The 17373-nt window shown below is 42.7% G+C and overlaps 2 protein-coding genes across 3 annotated transcripts; one reads left to right on the top strand and one right to left on the bottom strand.

The window, feature by feature from the left end:
• Positions 1-291: 291 nt before the first annotated feature.
• c20h14orf180 (chromosome 20 C14orf180 homolog) lies at positions 292-14096 on the top strand. 2 transcript variants are annotated; one of them, XM_055006107.1, is made up of 10 exons: positions 292-738; positions 1544-1574; positions 4749-4835; positions 6447-6567; positions 8622-8652; positions 8751-8859; positions 10773-10936; positions 11099-11231; positions 11779-11805; positions 12235-14096. In XM_055006107.1, the coding sequence occupies exons 1-10, from the start codon at positions 586-588 to the stop codon at positions 12438-12440; spliced, it is 1062 nt and encodes a 353-aa protein (XP_054862082.1). In that variant the 5' UTR covers positions 292-585; the 3' UTR covers positions 12441-14096. The 2 variants fall into 2 exon arrangements, with proteins under 2 accessions (XP_054862082.1, XP_023141765.1); XM_023285997.3 differs by lacking the exon at positions 11779-11805 and having other exon boundaries at positions 297-738.
• LOC111578971 (transmembrane protein 179) lies at positions 13739-16425 on the bottom strand. Its single transcript, XM_023285998.3, has 4 exons — positions 16059-16425; positions 15428-15565; positions 15271-15349; positions 13739-15193 (listed from the first exon to the last, which is right to left on the bottom strand). Exons 1-4 carry the CDS (start codon positions 16358-16360, stop codon positions 15020-15022), a joined length of 693 nt encoding a protein of 230 aa, XP_023141766.1. The 5' UTR covers positions 16361-16425; the 3' UTR covers positions 13739-15019.
• Between the last annotated feature and the right edge of the window lie 948 nt (positions 16426-17373).

Genomic DNA, 17373 nt, shown 5'->3' with positions numbered 1-17373 from the left:
TTGTGAATCCACAGTAGCAGAGACAAATAGCAGAATATAAGACAAGTTGATCTCGTTGTCTACTACATTTAAATATACACGGTAGAACATGTGCCACTATATTTGCTTTTCATCATCAAAACATACATCTTTGCAATTTCCCTGTTCAAGGATTGGAGAGAGATCCAGTGTGCTGGCGGAGCTTCTGTACGTGATCAGAGCAGGGATTGGTGCAGAGCTCTGCCACTCACACAGCAAATACTCTCAGACTTCCTCTGTCCTCCTTTCCTGGTGCAGCCTGGGAGGAGGGAGGGGAATGGATCTTTTCTGTGTGAGTCGCCGGCGCTCCCTCAGCCTGCTCCTTACCACCTGTCCTTGACTTACTGTGCACAGACGAGACTGAGGAAGCTGTGCTGCTCACTCCACCTCTGCCACCTCTCTGTCTGTGTTTATGTGATTAGCTGCCGTTCTTTTCTTCTGATATTTCACTCTGTGGCGCTTTCTTTCTACCTGTGGTGCTTCAGTGGAGTGGTGAAGGGAGGAACGTCCGTCCTCGGCCGGTGGAGCTCTGATGGGAGGCAGCGCTGACTCTGGCTGGGACTGGGGATGCTGAGCGGAGGGAGGGAGGGCCTGTTTGAGCTGGGACAGCAGCTCCAGCAGCAGGGGGAGTACCAGGCCGCCCTCCACTGCTTCCTCAGCTGCCTGCTGGGACTGACCCATGTGCAGAGCTTCACCTCTCTGCCCAACTGCTTACACCAGGTGAGCCAGATGGAAATACACACACACACACACACACACACACACACACACACACACACACACACACACACACACACGCACACACACACACACACACACACACATACATACACTGTGTCTTCTTTGTCTTCCACACATACCAACATGAGTGCACATGCTCATTAGATGCACAGCTGTACAGGCACATTCGCATCATGTCTCCTTTTGAGCATCATAAATTATCACACAGCACAGCACACAGGGAACATTCAACCTTGATGTCTCAAACACCAATGTCAAATCTAACAGCACAGTCCATCATGTGTCTCTGTGTTGACACTGTAAGATGACTTCTGTCCCAGCAGGACTGATGGTGTGCTCGCTGCTACATGAGGTATTGAATGCAGCACCAATGTACAGCAACAGTGTTGTTAGACGACTCACTTTGTTAGAAATATTGTAGTATTCAGCCGATGTCTGCCCCATTGTGTGCGGGCTATGTTTGAGGTCAGGTGGCATTATGTGTAGCCAGGCCAAATCTTAGCAGATTACATAGTGGGGCGCTTTACAAGGCCCTCCTATAAAGGCAGAGCTGCAGTTTTAATTCTGCTTAGTAGTGCCTGAAGGAATGTCCCCGATGTCAAAACATAGCCTTTACTCCAGAACTTTGGAACGAGCGGCGTGATGTTGACCAGACCAGTGGTGCTGCGAGGAGAGCAGAATTACATGTTTTGACAGCTCATGACATCATGCTGGGGAATGATATTGGAAATGAATTATTTAATGCTTACGCATGTCACTTGGTTGTTTTTTCTGTGCTTTACAGATTGCAGAACTCTTCATCACTGAAAAGAATTGTATCCTTTTGCAACAATATCAGAAAAAGTCCGCTTTTGCTCCCCATCTGATGCTTTCACTGTCTCTGTCCACTGCGCCTTTAGCAAGCAGCTAACTATGAAACTAGTTTTTTGGCTCTCGGAGGCAGGTATGGTAAATTCCACCACAATAGAGGATATAGTCCCTTTATAGAAAGCAGTGTAAACCGAGGGGGAATGAGTGGAGGTCTTTGAGGGAGTTCATTATAACACATTTGTCCCAGATTGCCACATGTTTTGTGTGTTGCCCGGGCTGTGTGTGTGCCTCTTAAGAGGATTTGTAGGCTCTTATCTCTGCACAACAGAGTGGGAGAGCACTAATTAACCTGTATATGCACTGACTAGCCTGTGCATCACCACTTCGCTGCTTCCATAAACTATAGACGGTATAGGGCCTAGAGATAATAGAGAGGTGTTTCATTTCAGGATATATTACCTCCATGGCTCCTCTCCCTGTTACTGAGACACTCCAACACTTAACTTGCCAGCTCAGGTTATCCACCTCAGCAAAGGCTCTACCTCCCACTGTCCGTTTTCCAAAATAGGTCGATTTGCTGAGCTTCACTTCATCAATAGCCATCACACTCTGCCCCTCTCAGCATGAAAACGTATCCACCTCAGAGGGTCGTCTACCATGACAGGGTTAAATCTTTTGACATGCAGCACATTATTACATAAGGTCATTAGCGGTAATGTCAAATTGTGGTAATTTGTGGGCGATAGAGTTACGTTCTTTTACTTTTAGTGTAAACTTACAGCCTTGAAAATGTAACCGCCTTTGTTGTTGTGTAGTAGGTCAGCAGCAGAATGGAAGAGTTTTCGATATTAACCAAAAAAAATGTCATGTTTTCATAATAAAATCGCAAAAATAAGATCATCACAACTGTAATAACCCAATTAAACAGCTTCTAGTGAGTATAGTCAATCACTGGATATGTTAGAGGTACGCTGTGTGCAAAGACTTTTCAGAAACTGTTTGTTTCAGTGGTTGCAGTGTTTCTCATGAGCATCAGTAGCTGCAGCAGTGATGTTGTGGTGTGGTTGTCCTCCAGGGAGGCAGGTGAAGGGTCAGACTGGGAGCAGGATGTGGGAACTCTGGAGTTTCACACAAATAATTCATGAGAACGGAATTTGCAGCAACTCCTCGCATGTTGTCTCGTGGTCTAATGCGTGTTAGGAAAGAAAGCTGAATTTACTTATTCAAAGTATCTCAGCTTTGTGTTGCTGTGCTGGCTTTGCTCCAGGCAAAGACACTGTATTAAATGCAGTTGATAGCGATTGTGGCAGTGCAATGACCGCTTAGGGCTTGACGTATTGTTATCAGAGCTGGCAGTAGGCACAAGTGACCTTTGTCCACAGCCAGAAGTTCTTTTGGCTTCTGAGTGTGTACTGATAGGAGTTTCATGGAAAGAATACAGACCCATTTATATAGACTTTAATCTCAAATAAAAGGCTGTTATCTAATGAAACCTTGGTTATATCCTGTCTTTATATTGTTAAAGTTGATATGCAGCACAGAAATAGTACTACTCATATAGTATAGCCATGTGTCATGTTTAATTACATGATCTGTATAATTCTACAGGAAATCTTGGTGTAATACAGGCTAGAGTTGATTGTGTAGCTACTTTAGGAGGATATTTCAGTACACTCACGCTGCAGGTGTGGTCTGATGTGCCTTTTATAGGTGCCAGTGTTAATGCAAGTTGTTGTCGAGTTTTGGAGTGCATTCCAATTACCAGTTCTGTGAAGGTTGTGTGTGTGTGTGGATGCTTAGAGTGGAGGCCATTCCCAGGAGGGGATTGTGTGAGGTTCCTGTTGTTGCATTGTTGTGGTCCAGGCTGACTAAAAATAGCAGGCAGAAGTAGTGCTCTGACCTTTGGTGATGGCTGCTCCTCCCTCACAGATGGTCCAGCTCATACCCGCCTTATTCCCTGCTGCCAGGTGACTCCCAGGAGCTGGGCCAGGTATAGCGCATTTCTAATCATCCTGTAATGGAGCTCATGATTTGCTTAAAACATCAAACCAAAAATAGCTCAAGAATAGTGTTTTCTGAGGGACTTTATTATTAAAAATGCTGGCTTTTAATGACAGGTTGCTACGTTATTTCTTACTGTCTTAAATTATTCAGTTGTACATCCACTAACAGCTTTTTAACTTTCATCATCATCATTCCTCATCTTGTTTCAGTTTAGCTTTTATCCTTCCTCTCAAGAACTGTGCTTTCCTTGCATTGAGGATCAAATATCATGTCCCATTTGAACTGACCTGTGTCTTAATTTTCCTGGCTCGACCTAAATGTTGTTTCAGGAGTGTGCAGGGCGGACATTATTCTACTGGTCACAAAATGAAGGAAACCAGCTGTTGTGATTTTCAGCTCCAAGATTAACTGTTCCTCGAGAGTGGAAAGTTATTGTTCACCGTGTTAACTTCAACACAAAAGTTGTAAATATTTAGCTTTATTTGTTATATATTGAAGTATAATTGGCAAGCAGTGGCACAGCAGTGCTGAAAAGTGAAATACCAAAGATGGAATTTAGAGCGTTTTACACATGAGGAATTGAGTGTTAAGTAGGACATTTAGACAGGCACGGCTGTGTTTATTTTAAGCATTCTCCATCCCATTGGTCTTTAAATTCACCTGACAAGCATCAATGGTGTCATTTTACAGTGGGACACTGAGTGCACAGGATGCTTTACAAAGGGAGCTATTTTTAGGATGCTTTAAATAGAGACTCTTTTCATGGAAACAAAAAAAGCCCTGCCAGTCAGGTCAATCAAAAGGATTGTGTTCAAAACATAAAAGAAAACCAGACATTGAATTACAAATGCAATACAAGAGAAATATGAGGTGTGATCTGATACATGTGAGATTCAGGATCTTTAGTGTGTCTGACACACAAAACCACAAAAACAGTAGGTCCTGACACAAAAACAAAGGCTACAGACACCAGTGAGTGAAGTCTGTCTCGAGAGCTCTAGACCTGGAAATCAACAATGTGCTTTGGATTATTACACACTCTGGTTGCCCACAGGGGTAGTTCTCAAGTGGTGTGCAAAAGGAAAAACGTGAGCTGGGCAACAAGGCTGTTTTTAACTTCAGCAACTGACTAATCCTGTTGACATCTGAGCCTGATCCTTCACCCATATAAACAGATGGAAAGGCCCTCCAGTTCATCCAGGCTGAAAAAATGTTCTATGAAGTGGCATTGATCGAGCTCACAGCTCTTCAGGGGAGCACAGGCAAGTACTTTTCTCATTATTTTATCAGTGAATTCCACTGGGAAAACAATTGCAAAACACTCAGCAAGTGTTGGTCAGTGTGTGCACTTTGACTTTGAATGTATTTTTGGCTTTGTTTCCTAGAAGTTAAATTTCCTGGGAAAAACAAATGCAATTGGGTAGTGTTTACGTGTAAAATAAAGACAGTGCTCATTTTGAACAGTTTAATGAATTGTTTTCAGCTATTTGTTATATCAGTGTCGTGTTTTTTGAACGTTGCACAGCAGCTGAATGTGTGAAACTTCATCAGACATGTATATACTTCTGCATATATGAAGTATGTTTTTTAAAATAAATGAATGGTTTGCTTGTTTTTATATGGATCAGTTTTTAAGGAGATTCCACTAAAAATTTTAAAACTGTTAGTCAACACAAATGAACTAAATTTATGAATTAATTATACATGAAATAATTCTTTATGTAGAAACTCTCTAGAAATATGTACTCTAAGCATGAAGGATCCAGGTTTTCTTGATTTGTGGTACACAAGAGTAATTTTATTTTTCATTTAGACGATGAACTGAAGCTGTTGGCAGACTGCGTTTGGAGTCGGCAGCTCTCAAGTGTGACTTATGTGCTTCCTGCAACTACAAACTAGCCTGCAAATAATAAATAGATGATTTAACTGTGTGCCTTTTGTACAAATCAAAGAGTCAGCTCCTTTAAGTTGTTAAGGTAATATGGAATGACGTCCCATTCTGCCCAACTCCATCTTTGTTTACAATAAGCCTGGTGAAGCTTTATGCGAGTGTTCAGAGCAAGGCCGCTCATCCATCACATGCTGCTGCTGCTCCAGACGTCTGCCTCTTCCTCTCTGTCTGCTGCTGAGGCAGCAGTGCAGTGTAGCATGGGCACAGTGGAGGGGATCAGGGACACACATAGTAGAAGACAAATGGCCACACTCTCATTAGGAGCTGTGTGTCACTACAGAATACTGAAGGCCCTGATTCAGCACTCGCTCGGATTAAATGCCGGACTTCTCCAGGGGCAGAGCTGACACTACAGCTGCAGCTTACAGGCTTTCTTTCTCTCCCTGGCATCTTTCTCAAATGTGCCCTTCTCTCTGTTTCCCCTCTGACAGCTGACATAATTGTCATTGTATGGGTTTTGTAATGCAAACTAAAGTCTTTACCTGCTACAGTGATTTATTTGCACTCGCCTGTGGCATGGATTACAAGCGTTTCCAACTCCGCAGTGATACATGTGTAGAGTGCCCTCGGTGTGTATTCTGTTTGCGTTTGTCCCTGTGTGCGTCTCAGTGCTCCAGTGGGCGTGGCGAGTGTGTTGTTTGACTCCCTTATCCGCTCTCTCCTGCCCTTATCTCTGCTCTCTTGTCTCCAGTCCTCAGTTGGCTCCTCTTTACTGTTCAGGCTTAAAGTCCACAGCAGTGCCAGGCAGGCTGATGCCCAGGCTTTTGGGAGTTTACTTTTCTTCTGTGTAGTGGTAGAGAAGTAACGCAAGCAAGGAGTAGTTAGGAGAAAGGACACATAGACAAGCAGAAGGGCTGTTTTTTTTTGGTTTTGTTTTTTTAGTGGGCTGACTGTGATTCCATGCCCTGCGTTTGTGTAACAGGGCCTCAGGAGGAGGCTACACTGGGCTCTGCAGGATGGACGAGCCCAGAGGAACTTTCGGAGCAGGCCTCCCAGGCACAGCATCTCGAACGGCTGGCTCAGCTCTGCATCATGAGCAAACAGTAGGTAAAATTGTCCTGCTGTAGCTTCCACTGGGGTGTAATTAATGGGCTGTTTCATGTTCTGTGAGTTTAAAGGCTCAGTGGGCTCATCACGAGTGGATTTATAGTTCAAGTATTTCACTTTTATGGTTTGTCTCATCACCCACAAAATACTGTATGTGCATATATATACTTATACACACACACACATATATATGTGTTTCTGTGGCATTTTGCCTCTCTATAGAGCTCTGAGCTGAAACAAAAATTGGTGCTGATTCAGGTGCAACAAAGCAAGCAATATGTTTGCATTTGTTTCTGTTATCAGTTTTATTACGCAAGCAGCAGCGCAGTGCATATTGTAAGATAACTAACTTGTTTGTCTGTGAGGTAAAACCCTCAGCTTAGGTTAATAACAGTTGTGAGATAAATATTTTATTAAAACGACTTTTAAAATTAATGATTTGGCTTTTTGGGCACATTTGTGTTACGTTTTTAAAAACCCGCTTTAAGAAATTATTCATTTTTGGCTTTGCTTATATTAACATTTCATAGTTTTGTTTATTGCTTTTGAAAAATTCTGGATAAGTCTTTGCTGTTGCTGTAAAGATGTGCAATTGTTCCGAGAAAAAAAATTGCACGACTCTCTCCACCTGCATGGACACATTCACCTCTCTGCAATGGAAATTTTTCGAACTAGATAAAGCCCAACTCCAAGTCTTTTGGGCTAGAGTTGAATTTCCTTGTAGATGTGGAGAAAAGAGACACCGCACTCTACGTGAGTGTTACAGGAGGAACACCTTAACTGGATCTGGTGTCTCCTGTTGCAGGGGTACTTTGTTAGGCCAGAGCATGCACCCATTTTCTGTGCCTCTGTTGTCATTGTTGGGATTAGGCCATTTAACCTGATCGCCAGAGAGGGTGACAGAGGGTGGAAGGTTTGCTCAGCAGAGGGCTGCTTGTGGTGCTTCATTAATGCAAGGAGCATACAGTAGTTAAACTTAAATGAGATGGTACTGATTGTGCATGACTGTACCCAGAGGCTTGGGTTTCTGGCTAAAAAAAGGGACAAGCAGGAATTTGATTCTGCTCTTTGATCCTGTCTTGCAGATTGAAACATACTTTGCAAAGACTATAAAGTTGCAAGAAATGATCAGAAACTAAAAATAAAATGCTTTGTTTTTGCTAAGTAAGGAAATTGTCTTAATGTCCCAAAGCCCTCCACCACATGCCTCACCCTCAGACCTTTCTCACTGCAGATTCAGGAAGTTGTAATGCTTCCTGAATCTTTCAGCAATGTCGTAGGAAGTCCTTCGAGCCAGGGAAGAGCTTTACTGTCTTTGCTGATCAGATGTCCTCAGAGAAGTAACCTTCTAAAGCAGTGCAAACTGACACCTGGCCATTACTAATTGAAGGAAGTGTGGGTTTGGAACAGTGAAGCTGACATCTGTCACACTAAACAGAGCTTGCTCTACATCTATAGGCACACATGAGGGTGTGAGGGTGATGAATGTCCTTGGATGGCTTTTCAGGTCAGATATGAGAGGAACAGCTGGCAGATCTTCAATGAACCACATCAGGTTCACCTAGATTAGCACTCAACAGAGGAACGATGGAGGGGCACGAGACAGAAAACCAACCTGGAAGCGCCATGTCTTCTGTAATTCACCCTGGAGAATAGACAGGGGCAGCAGTGCTGGCAGAAATGGAAGGTTTCCACTTCCTTCATAAGGCGCCTGAGTGCCCACAGTCCTGCTGTGTGCGACCAATCACAGCACACACGTGTTTAGATTTGTCATGCCGCTGGGCTCCAAACACTGAAACAGATACGCTCAGCTGACAGTGAAGCACCGACCTCTACACTTGATTCAGGTTACACATTGTTGTGATCTTAAGAAATATTTACTATATTTATGTTTCTAAATGGGAGAAAAATGTGCAGATAGGTTCCAATTGAAAATTCAATGTCCCTTTGTAAAATTCTACATTTGTTTTCATCAGATATGAAATACTTTAATCCAGAAAACGAAATAGTGCCACTTTTGTTTAGTGGTGTCATTTCTTTTTCCTTTCAGACCTCATCTTGCCCTAGAATACAGCGGTAAGGTATGTGAATTTCATTATTTCATAATTTCTTTTGGTTTAATTTAAGTGTTATGAGCAAATATAATACATTTGAGCTGGTATGTCTCTGCATCTTTCAGGCTACAAAGATTCACCAGAGGGCCTTCGGTAATGACCATCCAATTACAGCCAGAAGCCTGGAGCTCATGGCAACCGTCTATGCTGAGATTGGCAAGACTGAATATTCAGGTAAACACTTACCTGAGTTAAATGGCACAGAAGGGCACAGTCAGTGTGAAGTCACTTTACGGCACAGGGACCAATGTATGCAGGTTAACGACAAAACAAACACGGATATAAGTTTAAGAAAACCACAGTGGAAGACATTGCTCTCATTAGTATGTAATTAACCTCTGATTACATTTAGGGCAGGGATCTCATTGTGTTGTGATGTTAATCTAAGGAGAAGTTATCTCCTCTCTGTTAGAGAGCATGAGTAGATGTGGTTTGAAGCGCTTCATTTAGCTTTTAAACCGTGTCGACCCATGAAAACGTTAAATTAATAAACACTTGCAATCATGTTGAACACAGGAGTGGTTTTATGCAGAGCAAGAGAAGAAAAGTAGCTTCGTGACAGTTTGAGGCCATAGTTTTGTTGTACAGTATGTATGCTTGGCTTGCACTTAGAGGGAGCAACACTCTCTGCCCAGTTCTGAACTCTGCATTTTTGTGAAGACTGCTGTGGCGTAGAAAACAATTCGTAGAAACCAGGCTTGTTGTTGACTCAGCTTTCAGAGGCAGCGGTGCCGAACACGAGCAGCTACATAAAGACAGAAAAATAGACCATATAAAGGAAAAGCTTTACAACATTCCTTGTTGTTCACCTCAGATGGTCTTACAAATGTTTGGCACTAAAAGCACTAAAATAAAGCGTGCACTGTAGTCTCTGTTCGCTATTTGCGTGACCTTTCATTTTGTATTGTACACAGAGGAATCAGCGAGATGCTTCAACAGAGGCATGTCTAAGTGTTTACTTCTCTTGTCCCCCAGATACCCTTCATCATAAACTAGGTCAGCCACCCTCCCTCTGCTGACGAACTATTTACGTGCATTTGCAAGCTGAATTAGAGAATATAATAACAGCAGCTGGACTGTGGTTTATCATGCAGCAGTATGTGGTGATATTTGATCATATTTTCACATTAGAATTAAAAATGTGTCCCTAAATATGTGAAGCTTTCATTCACTTTTAAGTTACTAGTTTTCAGTCAATTCTCTGCTCTTTAGTCTCATTAAATATTCAAAATTCCCCCAAAGTTTTGTTGTAATTGCTTTTTAACTGATCTAAAGTTGATTCAGTATACTAAAAAGCCTGTTAAAATATTGGCTAGCCAAGTTGGGATCAGGCCTTTTTGTAAGAAAAGTATGGATTAAAAAAATATTTTGTTAAATCTTAAAGTCTTTATGAATGAACTACAGTTCACTGTTTATTTTCTATACAAAAATATGCTCACTCACTCTATGGAAGCTAGTCTAGTGACAAAGGACCTAGAACTGTGATAGACTAACTTATCGATTCCATCTCCTATCTGTCAAGGGACGGAACAATTTACTGCTTAATTGCTCTGTTTATTCATCATGGTTTTATTATTTCACGGATATGCCTTCTGAAATTGTTTTATTGCCAATTTTATCTAATTTTTTTTTATTAGTTTACCTCCAGCTTCTGTTTACTTGTATCTTCACTCGACTATTTTGTATATGAGGCCTCTACTTTAACATAGCTAAATAAAGGCTGATTATACATAAACAGCAATACAGAGATTGTGTCTCTTTGGGTAGTGATACTTATTTTTTTTAGATTTTGCAATGAGACCAGTTAAAATATAATTTGATGAGTATCACCAGAATATTTTTTTGACAATCAGACACTGGAAAACCAAAACGAGTGAGCTGGAGGATTTTTACATCAGTGTTTGTAACTTGAACCGGCTACACTGAGCTGCACCTGGTGCTGACAGAGTAAACTTTTCTTGGACACATTTGCATTTTCAAATTTGTATGTTTAACTTCAGCTCACAGTCTGTCTTGGCTGCAGACTTGGGTGTGAAGCAGCTGTAGGTCTCCACTAACATGCTGTCCCGTCATGGTTCTCTTGCTAGACTCTCTGGGTCAGTGTGTGTCTGCGCTGTCCAAACGCTTCGTTGCCGCAGAGTCCCTTCGAGACACCGTCAACTGTCTTCCTCATTCCCACCGGGAGAAACACTCAGAGGTTCGCCACAGAAAGGATACCCACCACCAACAGGAGGACACACTGAAACCTAAGGTGGGGAGAACAACACCTGCAGGCCTCTTCAGCGCTGTTACTCTGGATGTGACTCAGCTTGTTTGTACAAGATTTGTGCCTCCTAGCTATTTGTTGCTCATCTTTGAAATTTCTCAGGAGCTTGGACTTGAGTATACTCAACCTGAATTGTGTCTGATGTAGGTGTCCACCTGTAAAGTCCCCACCTCCATCCTAAAGAGGCCAAGTCCCAGCTATGGGTCCGACACAGAACCCAACCACAGACGGAAAGGCGAGCGGAGGGTTCGATTCAGGGAACCAGAGACCACAGTGCATGGTAAGAAAACATGCAACCAAAAGTCAGATGTGCAACCAAAAAGAACATACTGCCCTCTGGTGCCTCAGCATCTCGAGCAAACTAGTCCAGTGGCTTCACACTACATTCACAAAAACACAAACAAGTGAACAGAGTCATATGGCGACTATTTAACTGTAATTCTGATTGTTTATTAAACTGTTCCTGACATTAATGCTATCCCAGCACATAGTTGAACCCCCAACTCATTTGTAACAGCTGTGTATGTCTTGCACTTCACAGTAAGGAGGAAACACAAAATGTATTAAAGCATCCCGACATTGCATCGTAAACTCTTGTCCTTTGGGAATTCTGAACTATTTAAAAATAATGTAATGCTGAGAGACGTCCAAACACGAGCAAGTGATTTACTCTTTGCAATTAATTATGCATGCAAATGAGGCACCATGGAGTCTGTTCCAGAGAGATAGTGGAGTCTATGAGGGCACAGCAGCTGGTTGGTAGCTGCTGTACATCACAGAGGTTGGCTCCCGTTGACTGACTGGCCTCTTTTCTGTCGGCTTCACAGAAATTCCTTACTGTGACTGTTTAGCTGGTAAGTCTGTCTCGAAGGATCACTGTGATAACGTGCATGAGAGAGTGTTTGCAATACTGCACTTTTAATGGCAACGAGCAACTGGATCTAATTTAGTGTTTAAAAAAAAAAAAAAAAAAAAAAAAAAAAAAAAAAAACATCAAGTAGAAAGATTTAGGATAATTGTTGGGGAAATGTTTTCACTTGATTTGCGATGTGGAGTTGAGCCGATCACCGTCACCCCCATTTTAACAACACCGAAATGACAGTTTATGTGACGAGGTTGTACTTAACATATACACAGTATTAAATCACACAAGCTCCTCTAAAACATGCCACCTGCCAGGTCTTGCCTTTGCTGGGTAAAGAAGGAAAGCGAGATGTGTGCATGCGACAATTCAAATCGTTATCATTTACAAATCAAAACTGCTCTGGTTTTCCTGTATGCAGCCTATGAGACGACACCGTCCCGCCCCCACCTCGCCCTGTTCACCTGCCTCTTCCTGCTGATGTCATTCCTGGGTGTGGCCATGTACTGCACAGACCGCCGGCGCCCACAGCGAGTGTGCGAGGAGCTGGAGGCCGCCTTGGCCGTCTACCTGCTGCACATGAAACAGCTGCTGTGGGGCTGCTGGATATGGCTGACCATGCAGTGACTGTGACCGACCACAGGTGGAGACATGGAGCCTCCTTTATTTTTTTCAGACCCCTCTTTTTCCTACCTTTGAAGGTGCCCAGGCCTGCAAACACCTCAGCCGTTTGGCAAAGGCTCTGTACACTGTCTGTGGTGTTGTACCACTCTGACAGTGAAAAAGGGAAAATGTGTAATCCCAGAAATATGTAGCTTCCATGTCTGTATGTATATATGTACTAAAGTGGTGGGCATGCCACTCCCATGTTTAGGTTGTAATGACATTTTGCACATCTGCAATGTTGATGCTCACATATAACACTCACATAACCTCCACGATCATGTGACTTTTCAGTTCATGTCACAGTCTATTGTCTGTGGGTGAATGTTTCCATGGAATGCAAATATTTATTTTGTTACGGTACATGATTTATGTATATCAGATATTACACAGTACTGAATGTGTATATATGGTTCAATATACTAAGGACTATCACAGTATTTAGCCTTGTAATTGCACATAAATGAATGTAGAGACGTTTGTAAACAGCTTTGATTGGCACAGTGCACATTTGAGAGGAGGAGGATAGAAGCGCCAGTGTGTAAACTGTTCGATAATGATCTGCAAGAAAGAAAACACAGGGCTGCATCACTTCACAGTAGCGGGTCGAATGAATGCAAGATGAAAAACACCTCATTCTTTTCAGGCTGTCTGCTCGGCTGTACGGATGACTGTCAGCCGATTCCTAGTTCCACTGAGGAGAAAATCTGCAGCACAATATTATCTGTCATCAAAGAGAATATACTCAAACTGAATGAATGCTAATGCTTTTGACAGTGTTCCTCTTTGTAACCGCTCGAGTCCCACCAAAAAAATCCTTTGTCCTAAATGTTTTTCTTCTATATTGTATATCTGCATCTACACAAGTATTCGAGTACCTATTCTTAATTGTTTTTTTTACTTTTCGTTACCTGCTGCATTTCTATTTAAAACAATATCCAGGTTTTTAGTGTGATGTCAGATTCACATCAAGCTTTGGATGAGTGTATGGATGGGGGTGGGTTTAACAAATATCTACAACATTTTTTAAAAAAAACCAAGGACGTACTCCTCATAATAAGTTCATTTCTATTTTTTGAGGCCAAACACAGAAATATAACAGTGCCCAGATACTGGATGTTATTATACGAGTCCCTTTATCAAATGAAGCAAGTAAACTTCAAACAGCCAAACCATCACACAAATGGATTGAAGGAATCAAAGGGCACAGTGATGCACATCCCACATACCTCTCATTATGAGCAATAACACACATCACATAGTTTCCATTAAAACACTGCTCTTTATATAACAGGTTTCAGGGAACTCAAAATGGAAAGCATTAGATGTTGGAGATCTCACATTTGAATGTCAAAGCAATATAAGGCTAATAGCGCCTGTATAGAAGAAAGAAAATACTCTCGACTCTGTACTGTCAAACTAAATTGTCATTAGCAATAAAACGATACCCAGTGAACTCATGTCCTGTATGTGCACATTTAGCTTAAAGCTGCATTTCACTGCTGTCCAAACATTTATGGTCACTTTGAAAGAAGTGCCTTTATGGAGGGTTTTCTCAGTTCCTACCGTTTTATGATTTCATTTGTTTTGAATAAAACTGTCATTGCCTATCAAAGTCAAGCAGATGACTTGCTTTCTTCCAGTAACCTCTGACAATCAGTGGGATGTGATGTAAAGGGGAGCGAGATGCATGCAGGTAATATTTGTGTGTTTATTCACACTAATACAATATATTGGTTTGTAGCCTATAAAGTGTAAAGAAGAAGAAGAAGCCTGAGTTACTAAATGGCAGAAGATAGGATCTGTTTCTTTTACACAGATTGCTAAAAGCTTTTCTGGACCGGCAGCCGAATACATAAATGTTCTGCTCTGCAATTTGTCACTTTTAGAAAACATCTTTTGTAGCTGTTGATAAATGTGTAAATATACCACAAAAGCACACATCATTTCACTTTGCTGCAGCATGCAAAGAGTTCTCGCTTCACAAAGACGCACTGCGCATCTTACGAGAAAAAAAAAACCTTAGGAACACATTTATTGGTGTATAAAACAAAATAACATGGTTTTACATCTAAAAAAAAACACCCTAATAATTTGTCATGCATTAAGTCCATGCAGAAGTTACACAAAGACAACATGATCCATCGGCTGAACTATCCAAACCATTAATACTGTGCTGCTAGATATAAATTTATGAGCTGACAAACTGGGTTTACATTTCATTTAAATGGTTTTAATACTATCAGAGCTTGGCTGGAGTTGTGCGTTCTGAAGAGAAAAGCACACAGTGGATGACTTAACCCAATAAAGCAGGACTCTTCAAAGATTAAGAACCGTCTTTAGATATTTTCTGTTGAGGGAAAATCAATTACCTCTGAAGAACAAAGCTAAAATCGTCCGTTTGTTTCAATCCGCGGTCAGTGGGAGCAAAAGCCAATTGATTGTGATTGTCTACACAGGCAAACATTGGTGTTTCTCATGGCAGGCGAGAGGACTGGAACGGTTGACTGCAAATGAATGTGTGTTTGTGGATCCTCAGGTTCCTAGATGAGGCCGGTCTTGAGGTCGGAGTTGCGGCGTGATGAGCGGCCGAGCAGCAGGTCCTTCTCGTGGATCAGGGTGTCCAGCAGGTCCTCTTGTCTGTAGTTGTGGTAGACCTTCAGGAAGGCCATCACCGCGATGCCGAGCCAGGTGAGCCAGGCAGCCCACAGACCAAACTGAAAGACAGAAATCGTCATAATTTTGCTTCAGGACTTTGCCACACTGGATGATGCTGTCACCAAACTGTTGTTACCTGAGCTATAGCAAACTGGTCGTAGAAAGCAGAGTTGTCCAGGCCCAGCTCTAGATCAGTGTCCTGCAGGTCCTCACAGCTAAACAGAAATGAGGCATTTAGAAAGATTATATCACAGCAGTGTCTGAACAGGAGAGTTTCTATGTTCCTGTCTCACCTGCTGGGCATCGTTCCACCCTCAGTGATGGCGTCGCACCACAGGTTGAAGCCCACGCTGACGATGGTGCTGGACAGGAAAACTGTGAACACCACCAAGGAGCTGATCAGCAGGTTGAGGAAGGCGTTAAAAATGGAGCTGCAGGCAAAGAAAGGGGAAAGGAGAAATGTAGTCTAACCTGTGCCATAATCATGTCTTTTTCTAGAACATGTAGGCCTGTCAAACTCACACACAGGTGGGCCTGTTACACAGCATCATTTCTGAGCTGAAATACGTCTTTACATGAACATACTGACACAGGTAGCTTAGATGTCACAGAGTCCACACACAGGTTGTGATTTAGGGTTTTTTAGCAGCAGCCTAAATGTATTTCCCACGTCTTTATAATGGAAGATGACAGTGATGAGACGTTTTTACAGCTTTCTTCTAATGCTGTTAATATAATACAGCAGATTATGATACATGCAGGATGTACTGTGTACAGGAGAACTGTGCGGATGAGGGCGTGGATGGACAGAAAAGGCACATTTACATGAAACCGTTAAAGCTGAGTGCTATGTGATGCTCCGCTGAGCTTCAATGCAGCTTCTACTGAATTGCATTGAAGGAGCACAAGTGCACCGTCACTCACTCGTCGTGTCCTTTGCACAGGAAGAACAGTAGCCTCCATGCCTGCACTGCGGACAGGATGAGGGACGCTATCCCGACAAAAGTGATGAAGCTGCAGGAGGACTCGGGTCCCCACTCCTCCACGATGAAGCGCTGCTTCGACACAGTGATGTTCTCGTTTTGCCACATACCCCGCGTGAACAGCAGACATTTGCCCCCGAAATCCTCCGTGTTCTCGGACAGAGGCACCACGGCGATGAAGCCGAACACGAAGGCTAAAAAATAAAGGATGCATTGGGCGAAAATCAAATTATCGAGGGCCATTTTTGCTGTCTTCCCTGCTCGGCTCTTTCTGCGTCCCGGAGAAACTGCGGCTGCGCAGTGGAGGCAGAGATGAGCGGAGGCGCAGCATCCGACGACGACGCTCTGCTGCAAATTAATGAGCAGGCTGAGGCCTTCAGGGCGCTCCATCTTATCCACATCCAGCCTGTGGAGATATGCCTCTTCACTGGTGCTCACATTCGCAACAGCTCAGATATTTAACAGTTAACTGTGACATTTTTTTTTAATTCTTAACTTGCAGTTTCCTGCATTTCATTCCCCCTCAGGCAGAAACAGGTGTGAATCATTGCATTAGTCACTCTTTGACACCTGTGCATTCCTTTATCAGCTTATTCCAGTGCTTTATGAAGCTGTGTGATGTTTTACTTAAGTAACTGTGGCTGCAATATGCCATCAGATGGAAATATTCAGTCAGTTGTGCATCATCTCCCCATAATTATTAACTGGGAAAGTTTGTGATCCCAACTAGAATTTAAAATTAAGATGTCAGGTTGAGCGATGTTTGACTGCACATCATAATCCTGCACTGAGTGAAGTTTAATTTGCTAATATCTCTGGAAATTGTTCAACCGTACAAATATTTATTACTATTTAATAACTAGAAGGAGCATATTCTAATGGTAGGCTCCTGCAGGGACAACTCCTGATCATCATTCAGAGGGTGCAGTACACACACACACACACACACACACACACACACACACACACACACACACACACACACACACACACACACACACACACACACGCACACACGGTGCACTCACAAATTAGAGTAATGGTTTGTTTATACATGGTGACAGTCCTTAAGGAAGGGCAGGTAGCTGTCACAGCCATCTGACATGCTCCACTGAGTCCATCTGGTGAGCTGGCCAAGGTGTCTCTCCCCTTCCTCGACCACCCACTCACTCTCTGAGCTGCTCACACTGCCCTCCAGTGGGCAAGACACCCGCTGCCACTACTCCTTTTACATTTACAGCATTATCACCATTAGC

Source organism: Amphiprion ocellaris, chromosome 20 (genome assembly GCF_022539595.1).
Source record: "Amphiprion ocellaris isolate individual 3 ecotype Okinawa chromosome 20, ASM2253959v1, whole genome shotgun sequence".
NCBI lineage: Eukaryota > Metazoa > Chordata > Actinopteri > Pomacentridae > Amphiprion > Amphiprion ocellaris.
This window is presented reverse-complemented; position numbering and strand designations above follow the sequence as displayed.